At 42.3% G+C, this 13,714-nt stretch overlaps 1 protein-coding gene across 1 annotated transcript; it reads right to left on the bottom strand.

Annotated features, from left to right (window-relative positions):
* Positions 1-2,644: 2,644 nt before the first annotated feature.
* LOC142216289 (putative methyltransferase DDB_G0268948) lies at positions 2,645-11,143 on the bottom strand. The gene is made up of 7 exons (XM_075284018.1): positions 11,117-11,143; positions 9,455-9,581; positions 7,908-8,071; positions 7,613-7,826; positions 5,794-5,897; positions 3,953-4,090; positions 2,645-2,761 (listed from the first exon to the last, which is right to left on the bottom strand). Exons 2-7 carry the CDS (start codon positions 9,563-9,565, stop codon positions 2,674-2,676), a joined length of 819 nt encoding a protein of 272 aa, XP_075140119.1. The 5' UTR covers positions 9,566-9,581; positions 11,117-11,143; the 3' UTR covers positions 2,645-2,673.
* Between the last annotated feature and the right edge of the window lie 2,571 nt (positions 11,144-13,714).

Here is a 13,714-nt window from a genome sequence, read left to right on the forward strand (position 1 = left end):
ATGAATGGAAGCACCTGGTACTTCCGCTTTGACGGCGGCCGGCCGCGTAACCCCCCGCGTGCTGGCTACGTCCATTCATTTCTATGTGAGCGTGCTGTTCGGATCAGCTGATCCGAACAGTACTCGCTCATCTCTAATCGTAAGATTAAGGCTTTGAGGAATGAAACCTGTATCTGTAACCATCTGCAAGCTGCTGGTGAATCTGTTGAAGTTGTTCAATAAAAGAATTATTTGGTTTACCCTGCAACACTGGACTGAGTCGTGCCTGCATCTAACATCAAGGGCCCTTCTGAACACCGTCACACCGGTTCAGCTAGGCGAGGTCCCCTCTTCCAACTAGAAGTGCCCCGGGGGAAACAAGACACTATCGACTCCATCAGGTAGTGCTGCAGCACCCTGCCCTGGCTGCGTCCAGCCCTGGAGAAGGATTGGAATATGAGAGAAGCGTCCGCGGCCTAGCAGGTGGCACAGCCAGTGTCATCTTTACTCTCACTCTCCGGTCTCCTCTACTGGGTTGTACGCTGCAACTACAACTCCTTCCATGAACCCTAATAGCACATATGGATGCCACTTAGTTGGGTTATCTGAATTCCCCCAATGATCTTGAACAAAGAGCTTTGGTAAACCTTGGCGTCCATATATTACAGTCTATAAGGGTGAAAAAGGACATATGTCCAATGGCAGATAAAGTAGACAATTTGCCCTGAGCTTGGCCTTAGTACTTTTCCACCATGACTATAGGCATTACCACCTGTCTGTGTTATCACTGACAACATAAGAATCCTTCTTGGGACCTGGAGTGAAGTTCAGTTTGGGACACCCACCCCCCTTATAACCTCATATATGGTAACAATAATGAACAAAACCGCCACATCTTTCATACAACACTCTCTGTGGCAAGAAGGAAGGGAATGGATAAAGTGTACAAGAGTACTGATAATACACCGCTAGTTTAGAGATTACAACGGAAAAGACACCAGAAGTGACTATCCCAGAATGGTCCTCCCAACCCTAGGACATAGTGGGAATGGCAGGGAATTTGGTGTATCTAATGTACTCCGCAAAGCTTACATATTCACTTTACACCATGCACTGTGCATTCATGTCTAGGAAAACTTATGCTTACTACACCCCATAATTAATTCTTTGAGGGGCGCAGTTTTCAAAATGTGGTCACTTCACTGAGAATTCCACTCTACTGGCACCTTAGGAGCTCTGCAAATGTGACATTGTGGCCAAACACCAAATAATCTTATTAAAAAAAATCATAAAAAATATAGTCTTATCTTACACTGCATATATAATGCTATTAAAGGGTTACTGACTAGTGCAGTTACTGACTGCTCCAGTGTAACTGCACTGCACTGTGACACCCTGTGGACTGGATGTAACGCAGAAACCAAATATGCAAGGGAAAAAGCACATGTTTAGCAATTGACATTAAACATGGAGGACAATACAAACAAGACAACCCCGGGGTATATGTAACAAACACAGAACATATAGCAGCATAGATCTGGGATGCTGCAATATGGCCATATCATAATAAACACAGCATAACTATCTTGGTAATTTCTGGTTGAGCACTGTCCATCTCTCCTGAAAGAAAGTAGTTCACTTACCTCTTGCCTGCTTATCCTAGTGAGCAATCTTCCCTTTTTTGTTTAGAGAGGATTTCCATTATTACTGTACTTTGGCTCCATCTTGTGGCCAAACTATTGAACAGCAATACACTACACACACAAGCTGCTTGTCTTTTATCCCATGTTTATTGTATCCTAAATCTATTGTATCATTTTAGTGTTGTCTTGTTAGTGTCAATTATATCATTATTTATTTATTTATTTATTGATTTATTAGTGGGTCATAATTAGTCCCCAAAACTTCAGCCATTATCAGTTTAATTGGCAGGTATTTTTTGTGTTGTAATATCACATTAGTTTTATTATGTGTTTCTTTTATGTTATCATATTTGTGACATTTTTATATATATTTATTTGTTTAACCTTAAGTACTGTGACTCTATAGCAGTGATGGCGAACCTATGGCACGCGTGCCAAAGAGGGTTTGGGTTGCAGTTTGGGCACTCGGTCTCTAAAAGGGTCGCCATCTCTGCTCTATAGTATAGCCTACCCCAGGACATGTGACAGCAGTCACAGCTGACAGCTTCAAAAAAGGATTAGATGACCTTTTAGGGAAAAATACCATCAATGCTTATGGAAATGCATAGAAAGTCATGTCCTTTCCCATCCCCCTCATTGAACTTGATGGTCGTAAGCTTTTTTTGTTAACCATGCTAAATATGTCATTTTCAACATTGGTGGATTCATTTACACATGCATGTACTATCCAATGACCTACAACCTTGGCATTTCCGAAAAATTGGATTCATGAACTGGAAGTTCATACTGATAATAGGCTGTTTATATCTTGGGAGATGTATTTGTCTCATTTATCCTGGACATATAGAGAGAGACAGGAGAACTGCAAGGGAGTCATTTTAACCACATAATACTCTTTACTGGACGGTTAGACAGATAACGAAGGGGATGACAACAGAATTATATTAATATTATTATTATATATTTGTGTTTATTTCAGTTTTTTTTACATGGTTAGAAAGTAATGTAGAATTTTAAAGTCACAGAAAACTCATTTTCGTTGGTCTTCATATTAATCTTTGCAAGCCAGAACACAATAATATTTTACAAGTACATTTAACACAGCAGAATTGATGTTTTCTCCCATTATATGTGAAAGCCTGTAACAACACAGAATAATGGAAAGTTATGGAATAGAATTTTAAAAGGCGCATCAAACAATTTAGAAAAACTGGACATTTATTGTGTATGAGCTACATGATGTGATCGACATTGACCCTCCGGTTGGTTTTGTACCAAACTTCTTCAGATAGAACAAGAAGTGCTATTATTATATTCTGGGGTCTCATCCGACTCCATAGTATAATAAGCAGAGGTCCAGGGGAGGTGAGGAAAAATAAGGGCATGTTTACACGGAGTTTTTTGGCAGTGGATTTTGATGTGGAATCTGCCTCAACATCCGTCTGACGAAACGGCTCCCATTCACTTCTTTCTTCTGCTAGCTAGCAGTGGAAAAAAGAAGCGAGATGCAGGGGTGAACCTACCTTTTTCACCGCCCAAGGCGGATGACAGAAAGCCGCCACCCCCCCGGGAGGAGGGGGCTGAGCGAAGGGGGGCGTGGCAGAGCGGCGTTAGCAGGCAGAGAGCAGGCAAGGAGAGGACCTGCTCTCTGCCTGAGCGTCAGGGGAGGCCGGTGGAGCAGCGCTGCGTCCACAGGACCTCCCAAATCCACCGCTCACTTCCCATGCCGGGCTGCGAGGCGGTGACGCTAAGCCAGTCCAGGACAGCTTGTCCTGGACTGGCTTAGGTAAGCAAAAATGCGGTCGCTTCAGGTCGCCTCATGGGAGGTGCGGCGCTGGCGAGATGACCTGTCTTGCTGTGGATTCTCACTCAGCCATGGTAGCCGCGGCGCGAGACTCCCTCCTGATCTCCCGATTAGGCCCATTCATCCGGAGCGGATGGAAGATAACAATGGGAACGGACACAGAATCAGTCTGTGATTGTTCTTTCGGACAGTTTAATGTCCATTGCTGTCATCCTACGACGTAAGACAGCAGCTGACATTAGTAACGGTAGTATAAACTCCCCTAATGTTTGAAATAAACAGATGCAGCATTTTTCAATAACTTTTCATTGGTTTTTGTTGTCTTCTGTGATAAGATATCATGCTGCAACAGTTGAACCTATAGTAGAGGTTCAGGTTAGCTCTACTACATCTGTGTATGCATGTACAGATGTAGAAGGGGCAAAAAAATGTTGAAAAAAGAGGTTTAAAATTCTTGATTTTAAAGTCAAGCAACAGAAGAATTCATGATAATGGATTCAGTAATATATTGTCATTTATACTGTACCTTTTCTTGATCTTTGTGAAAAATTCTTCTGCTTTCAAGGTATCCTTCTCCGCAAATGCCTCATACATGTAGACTGAACGGATAAACCCCATTAGGTCTAAAGCTGACATCTGAATTGTCACCGGTACATTAGTTATCCTGTAAGAAAAATGCTTGTACATTATGTCAGTCATATGTTTCCGTAGGTATAATTGCCATGCTGCTATTCACTACAACGCAAGCCTTTTTGAAATCATAGCATTTCTGCTGCAGATTTTTTTCGGCAATGTGTGGATGGGATTAGCCAGAAGGTCTTGCTCTTTTATCCAGAAAGTGGGCCTCTTCCATAAAGTAGTTAAATACTCGATATTCGATATTCGTTTCGAGTAGCCCCTCAATATTTGACTACTCGAATCGAATATTAAATCCTATTATACTCTGTGGAGGAAAAATGCTTGTTTCAGGGGTAGGCAACATTGAACTTACCAAGTCCACGAGTGAGGTTCGGCTGGATCCTTCTCCATGCAGCGTCCCTGCGGCGTCTTCCAGCTCTGAATTCACTCTGCCAGGCATCGGGCCTGGGCAGAGCTGACTGAGCATGCCCGCACTACAATAAAATGGCCGCTTACAGTCAAAGCGGCCATTTTCTTGTAGCACGGGCATGTGCAGTCGGCTCTGCCCAGGCCCGATGCCTGGCAGAGTGAATGAAGAGCCAGAAGACGCCGCGGGGACGCTGTACGGAGAAGACTTCTAAAGGTAGGAGAAGAACCAGCGTTGATTGGCCGACTGTATAGGATTCGGCCAATCAACACTGGTTCTGCATCAAATTTTTCCATTTGAATATCGAGTGGTACTCGATCGAGTACGAGTATTTCGAATACCGTAGTATTCGATCAAATACCTACTCGATCGAATACTACTCGCTCATTTCTAGTTATGAGCTACAATACCAAACATGGCCCATGAACAGGAGAGGCACTGTTCTATTAAAGGAATTCTATTATTAGAATTCCCTTTGTTTAACTAAGGACACGTAGGAATAGCCTTAAGAAAAGGCTATTCTTTTCTTACCTTTCTTATTCTGATCCGCGCCGCCGTTCCTGAGAAATATTTTCTTTCTTCCTGACGTAAATTTCAAACAGGGCATCCCCTGTGATGTTCGAAAACTCTCCAGTGACGCCTCTGTCTTCTCCGGACCGCCTCTTCTCCTGCGTCGCCTTCGTGTCCTCATCCAAAAGCGCCAACTGCACGTCCGTCGGCCATTTTCCTGTAGCCTCTCCCTTTCGGCCACAGGAAAATGGCCGACAGAAATGCGCAGTCGGAGCTTTTGGATGAAGACTCGAAGGTGATACGAGGCAAGGAGTAGATGGAGGTGTCGCTGGGAAGTTTTCAGATACCCTCAGTGCTGCAAGAAAACTTATTTACATATGGAACAAAGATGATATTTCTCAGGAACGGCGGTGAGGATCAGAATAATAAAGGTAAGAGAAGACTAGCCTTTCTTAAGGCTATTCCTACGAATACTTAGTTAAAAAGAGAATTCTAGTGATAGAAAGATGCAGAACCTTTCCATGAATGTTGGCAAACCAATATACAGTATACTTTATGTCACCCAGTAATTATAGTAATTTAGTTAATGCCTTGAACATGGATGACGTGGTAGAGTTTTGATGTGAATCCTCTGACATGTATGTCTATTGTATTTTCAATGTCTTTTCTGCACCAGCAGGGCCATTTATCATATACAATGGCGGAATTTTATTAAGATATTTAATAAATGACAAAATAAATGAGTGCCATAAAATGTACCACCTTTACAGCAGAAATCTAGCATACTGGCTCACAGACTCACTCGTACTTACCACTCCTTGTCTTTCAGCGGCAAAGCTTCAAATATCTCACGATATTGGTTATTCAGGCATTCTGTGATCTTTTTATCATCGTGCTGATACAAAGTATTCAATACCTGACAGTCATAAAAAAATGTAGAGTATAAATTACCAGGTTTTTTTAGTTACCATATAGAACTATCTGACTGTAGACATTGGACGGTTGTTGGATAATAAATAGCTATAATTCTAGGAGTCGGTCTCCCCAAATACTGTTCTGGTTAGCAAATCTGGAACATACAAAGACTGAGTTTAATGGCCGAGACTCAGTTGTGTGAATAAGGGCTTAGCTTAATACAGCAGAATTCCATACCTCCCAACTTTTAAAGGACAAAAAAGGGACGAAATGTGGGCAGGGCACGGCAAAGTTATTCCCACCCACTTCTAAATTAACTCCGTTCATTCCCACCCATTTCTCGTTGGGTACACCCTGTACACCACATCTCTCCCCCCACAGTACACCATGTACCCCACAGTACATCCTGAACCCCACAACACACACAGACATATACACATACACACATATACACATATGAAGCTATGAATAAGGGGCCTCATCCTTGTTCCCGAAACGCGTAAGCTTATTTGTTTTTTGTACGTGCCTGGATCCATGTCTGTACTATGTTTTTAAATTTTTGAAGTAAAAGTTATATTTTATATATAATTGGGCATGCTGGAGTAATTTTTTTTTTTTTGACACATATACACACACAGCACACATATATACACACACAGTACACTCTGAACCCCACAACATACATACACACGCACAGTACACTCTGAACCCCACAACACACACATATACACACGCAGACACACATATATACACACACAGTACACCCTGAATCCCACAACACATACACACATATACACATGCAGACACACATATATACACATACAGTACACCCTGAATCCCGCAACACACACGCACAGTGCACCCTGAACCCCGCAACACACAAACACACACACACAGTACACTCTGAACCCCACAACACACACATATACACACGCAGACACACATATATACACACACAGTACACCCTGAATCCCACAACACACACACACATATACACACGCAGACACACATATATACACATACAGTACACCCTGAATCCCACAACACACACGCACAGTGCACCCTGAACCCCACAACACACAAACACACACACACAGTACACCCTGAACCCCACAACACACACACACACATAAATACACACACATAAATGCACACATATACACACATACATACACCTCACCCCCCAGTACCTTTGCCTACACCCATCTCTCTATTTCTTTCTTGCTGCACTTGCCGGCATACTAAGACATGTCCTCCTCGTGACGTGACGTCTGACATCACACGGATCCTTTTGATTACAGTAGTGAAGCTTTCCCCGATAACCACCCGTTGTTATTGCAGCTACAACCTGATGGAAATCGGCGGAAAGTTTATTAATAAACAAAACATTTCAGGGACACAGCGGAACATACAGTGAGCTGTGGGGTGTGGGGGACGGATGGACAGGAACTTAAAATCGGGAAAGTCCCGCTAAATGCAGGACGGTTGGGAGCTATGGAATTCTGAGACATAGCTTGAAGTGCAGGTACTGTGCTGATAATACATGATATAATAGGAGATGTAATCAGAGTTGCAAACATCATAGACATTCACAGACAGTTGATAAGATACAATGGACCTTTAACCAGTCTTCATAATAAAAAATGATGTTTGATACTGGAAGAGACAATTGTATTGTCATGTGTATTAAATATCTTATTCTTAAAATTGTCATACCTCTGACTTTAATACTTTTAGCTCATGTGACAATTCCTCATGTTGAATATCAATGTCAGGATGAAAAGCATGCACCGCAAAGCATCCTTTTGTCCTCAGTACTCGCACTGCTTCACCGGCAAATTTATCTAAAGAGAACCAATGAGCAGCAAGACCAGAGGTCACCAGGTCCACAGAGGCATCTTTCAGGGGCATCTTCTCAGCCGGGGCCACCCTATAAACAGAGAGGAGAGGTGAATTTCAGAGAAGCTAATGTTATATAATACCATGTAGATATAGTAAACCCAGGACTCACATGTATGACACATTGCCTGCTGAGTTATACTGTTTAGCTAAATTTATTTGTGATTCACTAATGTCTATTCCCAGGACCTTCTTGAAGTGAGGAGCAAGAGGAATAGTGTAACGTCCAGTCCCACAGCCAACATCCAGCGCCATTTCCAGTGGCCGTCCATTTGTCTAGGAGAAAGGGCAGAGAGCATTTAGTGAAGCAGAAATGCTTTCCTCGTGCAGTTTATTTGATTTTTTTAATTTTTTTTTAAACATTTAAAGGTACAGAAGAAGCAAACGTTAATGTGTCACGGAACTGAATATGCATCCATTGTAGTCAATAAAGTCCAATAAACAGAGAGCAGGGTGCTGTATAAACATATACCATATACTATATACATTCAGTGTAGCTATCACTAGTTAAAATCAGTAAAATCCAGGAAGAAGTATCTTACGAGGATTAAATGGTAAGAGTTAAATACTGTCCATACAGACAATTTAGTCAGCCGTCTGTCCTCCCCTGGAAAAAGAGAAGCTGATTAAAATGAGGAACTGGGCTGACATTGCATCAGGGTATTCTTAGGTAGAGTTCACACTAGTGTTGGTGTTTGCTCAGAAGGTGTCCGTTTAAAAAAAACAAAAAACAGACACCTATCATAACGGACACAAATGGACAGAACCTGATTAGAGATGAGCGAACAGTAAAATGTTCGAGATTCGATATTCGTTTTGAGTACCTCCTCAATATTCGACTACTCGAATCGAATATCGAACCCTATTATAGTCTATGGGGGAAAATGCTTGTTTCAGGGGTAGGCAACATTCGATCAAATTATACTTACCAAGTCCACGAGTTAAGGTTGGGCTGGATCCTCCGAGAAGTCTTCTCCTTGCAGCGTCCCCGCGGCATCTTCCGGCTCTTCATTCACTCTGCCAGGCATCGGGCCTGGGCAGAGCCGACTGCACATGCCCGCACTACATACGCAGTCGGCTCTGCCCAGGCCCAATGCCTGGCAGAGTGAATTCAGAGCCGGAAGACGCCGCGGGGAAGCTGCACGGAGAAGACTTCTAAAGGTAGGAGAAGAACCAGCGTTGATTGGCTGACTGTATAGCATTCGGCCAATCAATGCTGGTTCTGCATCGAACTTTTCCATTCGAGTAGCGAGTGGTACTCGGTCAAGTACGAGTATTTCGAATACCGTAGTATTTGATCGAATACCTACTCGATCGAGTACTACTCGCTCATCTCTATACCTGATGGCTTTCAGTTACTGTCTGTTATAAGTTGGTAGCCCATAGACTTCAATGTTAAAAAATAGCGGACATATATATACTTATAAATTTAACTAAGCAACAGATAGTGGACAGCAGATTTAAAAGATAGGAGCCCCCTAAAATATCTGATTTTTAATAAGAGTGATTTGCAATTATGTTCAGGTTTGGGTCTTCTATGAATTGAACAGAAGTTGTGTAAAAAGTTAGTGATCATTTCATGCCCAAACAAGACGGCAACCTTAAAGGGTTACAATGGATTCATTCAACCCAATAAAATTATTTGTATGTTACACTTACCTTCTTTTGCACGTGAGATAAAATTAATTGCACAATTTCGTTGGAGGCTGGAATCATACCCGTCCGGTATACTGAAGAGAATGACGTCTTGCTGAACAGCTGAGCTGCCATGATATACGATTCTTTCCTAGAGATGTGAGAAATCAGTCAAATGAATAGAGACCACTAAGTATATGAATATATTCAATTGTCTATTTCTTTTTCTATTTCCTTTTTGTGCTTTGTTACACAAGGTATAAGGAAAATGTTTGTTTTTGTACTGTGTTAGCCAGTGGTTATGAAATATAAAAAAACAAAAAACTTGCAAGTCTTCAGTAAGTGATACCTTTTTTAATGGCTAACTCATAATGATGACAGAATATGACGTTTCGAAGCCTACTCTGGGCTTCGAAACGTCATATTCTGCCCACACGAATCATGCGGACAGGAAAGTAGATTTTGAACTACTTTCCTGTCTGCATGATCCCTGCGTAGATCTGGTGGCATTATAATCTATGGGGTCCGTGTGCTTTCACTGCACACCGCTTGCAGTTGCGTTCGGTATTCCGTTTGGGGGGGGGGGGGGGGTCCTCATGCGGATTCCCCTGGACGGACTACTGAACGCAGATGTGAACGATGTGAACCCAGTTATGGTCATGGCCCACACGGACACATGGATATGACTTCCTCTATGCCTACCCAAGATCAATGGGTTTAATTGGGCTCTGTCCATTTTGGAAGAATCATTGCACTGCCCTCTTTCCAAAAAGTACTAGAGGGTGTGATGGCTCAGTAGCAAGACACATAAAGTCACAATGACACAAAATATTCAGTGCAGCAAAGAGTCATCACAATTAAAGAAGATCATGCAAATATATAGTATATACAGTGCAATACCTCATAGGTCCGATATACCAAGACAACATATGCACGTAACCAATATTCAAGGTACTCTCACAATTCAATCCTACCTGTGCCATAGAGTTACACACTGCTCCAGTGTACTAGGAGCCACAGCTGCTCGCTCCTACTAATGATACAAGTAGACGCTATGAAGGCTGAAGGAACCCCAAAGGTCCCTCTGTCACAGAAAATATATCACCGTGTCCGCATTAGGGCAAGCTTAGAGATATATACAGGACATTCTGCTGCCAGATGTGTTGCCTCTCATGGCAGGGCTTCCGACTGACCTTTTCAGCAGGATAATGCTCGCTCACACTGCAAGGGTTTCCCAGGTATGTCTCCATTAGACTGCAACATTTCATTGGTCTGCCACCAACTTTGGTAACCTACAAGTGAGCAGGATCTACAGGCCCAGCTGCAACATCTGTGGGCAAATATGCCACAAGGTACCATAGAGAATCTGTATACCTCCATGCCCAACTATATCCCTTCTTGTATCCAAACTAGAGTTGTCCCAACAAGGTACTTGAGCCTTCTTACAATAGTCCAGTTTTCCCCAATAAACTTCTCCTTTCACTCTTATATTGCAATCACATATAGTATCATTCCATTCACACATGTAACATTTGATTCCAACAATTCTTTCCTTTTGAATTATATTTTTGTTATAGATAATTTGCACATACAGGCATTATAAATGCACACTTATATGTACAGTCATTACTTGCACACATAATATACATAGTAATATACATATACACTTAATACATACACTCTCACCTTTGGATCAGATAAAATTGTTCTTTGTGAAGCAGCGCATAGAGAATCTAAGTGATAACAGGGTGCAGGGAGTTTAAATACACTGCAACACTTCCAGGAAAGCTCCACCAACAGGCAGTGCAATGTATACGCCTTACCTCCACCTCTACACTTAGTAAGTGATGAGTAGCCCAAGGATAGGGTGGTGGAGGGAGGTAGGAAAGAAAAGTTACTATGAAACCTGGTGATGTAAAGAAACAGCACATCTTCAGCTGTTCATAAATGTGAGAGGGTTTTTAAAGGGAACCTGTCAGGTGGTTTTTCTACCCTAAATGGGTCCCTGTGTGTGCATCATAACGTAATGACTTTTTCTATGGCGCTCCTCATTAGGATTTCTGTTACAGTAAGACAAGTTCTAAGCTTTTAAAACCTTGGATTGGTATCTACAAATTTACCTTACAGGGATTTATCTAGTCTTGTAGTCATTATTCTAAATCACATGTTCCTCACTGTCAGATGTCAACTGACACCCTACATAATTTCTTGCCGCACAGGGTATTATTTAGTGCAATGATTTCATGACTAGATGAAGGTTTTAAAAGCTTATAACTTGACTTTTCAGAAGAAGGGACACCATCGGAAAGGTGATTACTTGATGCTGCAAATGCTGGGACCAGTTTATGGTAGAGAAACCATCTGACAGGTTTCTCTTACCTGCCGTGTCAACCCCTAAGAGAATTAGCATCCTGGTACCTGAAGCAACATGCTCAGGTCACCTCATAGCTGGCAAAGCTCTGTTCGCAGTTATCCTTATGTACAGTGCAATCGTGGAATTGAGTAACCACTATACCCAATTGTGTCTAAGAAACAGGACCTGTAGGCGCTGACTGCAAACCCCTGTGGAAACTGAGCAATCACTGTGTATTGCTTCAGGCTCTTATTTAGAGAAAGGTTTCGGAGTGTTCAGAGAATTAACTTCCGAGTTGCACTGCTATCATTGATGCTTGCTGCAACGGAGAAATTTCTGTTAACTACTTCTAGCTGTGTAATGTGCTGAAACTTCTGTGTAATGTGCTGATGACAATGAATCCTGTGTAATTTGAGTAAGCTTTCTTTGGTCAAGTCTCCACAAGCATTCAAGTATTAGTGATCTGGCTGCCCTGTACTTGGGTAAATCAGTATAGGAAACAAAAAGGTCGAAATTGGCCCATGCAGTTAGTTCCCTTGCCTTTTTGTTTGTTTCTTGGCCTACAATCATTTTGTTACACTTATTTTTCCATCTCCCTCTCTCAGAAGTTTGCTTGCTCTCTCTTCTTCTCACTTCCTGTATTCTTCCACTAGTTGGTAGGCAGACTCTGACTGATGAACAGGACTCTATGAAGTACCTCACTAGATATAGACTTTTCCTTTACCATGAGAGAATATTATCAGTACTAAAAATGTAACATAAATGCAAGTCAAATAATATGCACAGTAAATTCATATTACATTACATAGGTTTAGATAGAAAAATAAGCCTTACATAATGCAGAGTGAATGGACTTTGTTTTGAGGTTTGGATATATTTTGTATCCTTCCCCATTGTCAATGTTCATATTCATGGAATCGTCTCTTTTTTATTCATATATGCATTGTTATATTAATTAATAAATATTTATGGTTAATACAATGTCTGCTTCTCGTGAGTTTTTGTATAAGTACATGCTCCTTCATATCCTTCACTGATACAGATTCCTGACGGTAATGTGGCACCTGCTGAGAAATGTATTTCTCCTAGTTAGAGCATTCTTCCTCCTCTTTGTGATGAGCTGAATGAGAACTGTGCTGCAAAACCGCTTGGTGCCTACTTTACATGTTACACAAATATTGACAAAACATGGATGACACATAGATTATCCCCATGTGCTGTTTGTGGTTTTTAGTTCTAGACCTGTTCGGAGCTTTGGAGCACAGAGTCAGGGTCCACACAATGATCTGTGCAATACATAGCAGCAGTGGCGTAACTACCGCCGAAGCAGCAGAGGCAGCTGCCACAGGGCCCGGGACATTAGGGGCCCAGTGAGAGCTGCTACCGCTGCTATCATTATACTTGGGGGTCTTTTCAGACCCCCGAGTATAATGATTGGTGGCCCGGGAGAGGTAAAAAACATAAAAAACACTGTTACTTACCTCTCCACGAACCGGGCAGGCCTCGGCCTAGTCGTCTGACGTCTCATGACCCCGGCCTGCGTCCCAGGTCATGTGATGTCTGACATCATTGAAGATGGACTACTTCGGAAGCTGACAGCGTAGGAGCCGGGAGATGGGTGAGTAACAGAGTTTTTTTTATGTTTTTCTCCCCCTTGGGTCTCCGATTATTATACTCTGGGGTCTGAAAAGACCCCAGAGTATAATAATTGTTTATGGGTGTCCACAGTGGGGCATACCACTGAGTGCAGGGGCCACTATGGGGGATAATACTGTGTGCAGGGGCCACTATGGGGGATAATACTGTGTTTAGGGGCCACTATGGGGGATAATACTGTGTGCAGGTGCCACTATGGGGGATACTACTGTGTGCAGGGGCCACTATGGGGTACAATACTGTGAGCAGGGGCCACTATGGGGGATAATACTGTG

Source organism: Leptodactylus fuscus, chromosome 8 (genome assembly GCF_031893055.1).
Source record: "Leptodactylus fuscus isolate aLepFus1 chromosome 8, aLepFus1.hap2, whole genome shotgun sequence".
Taxonomy (NCBI): domain Eukaryota; kingdom Metazoa; phylum Chordata; class Amphibia; order Anura; family Leptodactylidae; genus Leptodactylus; species Leptodactylus fuscus.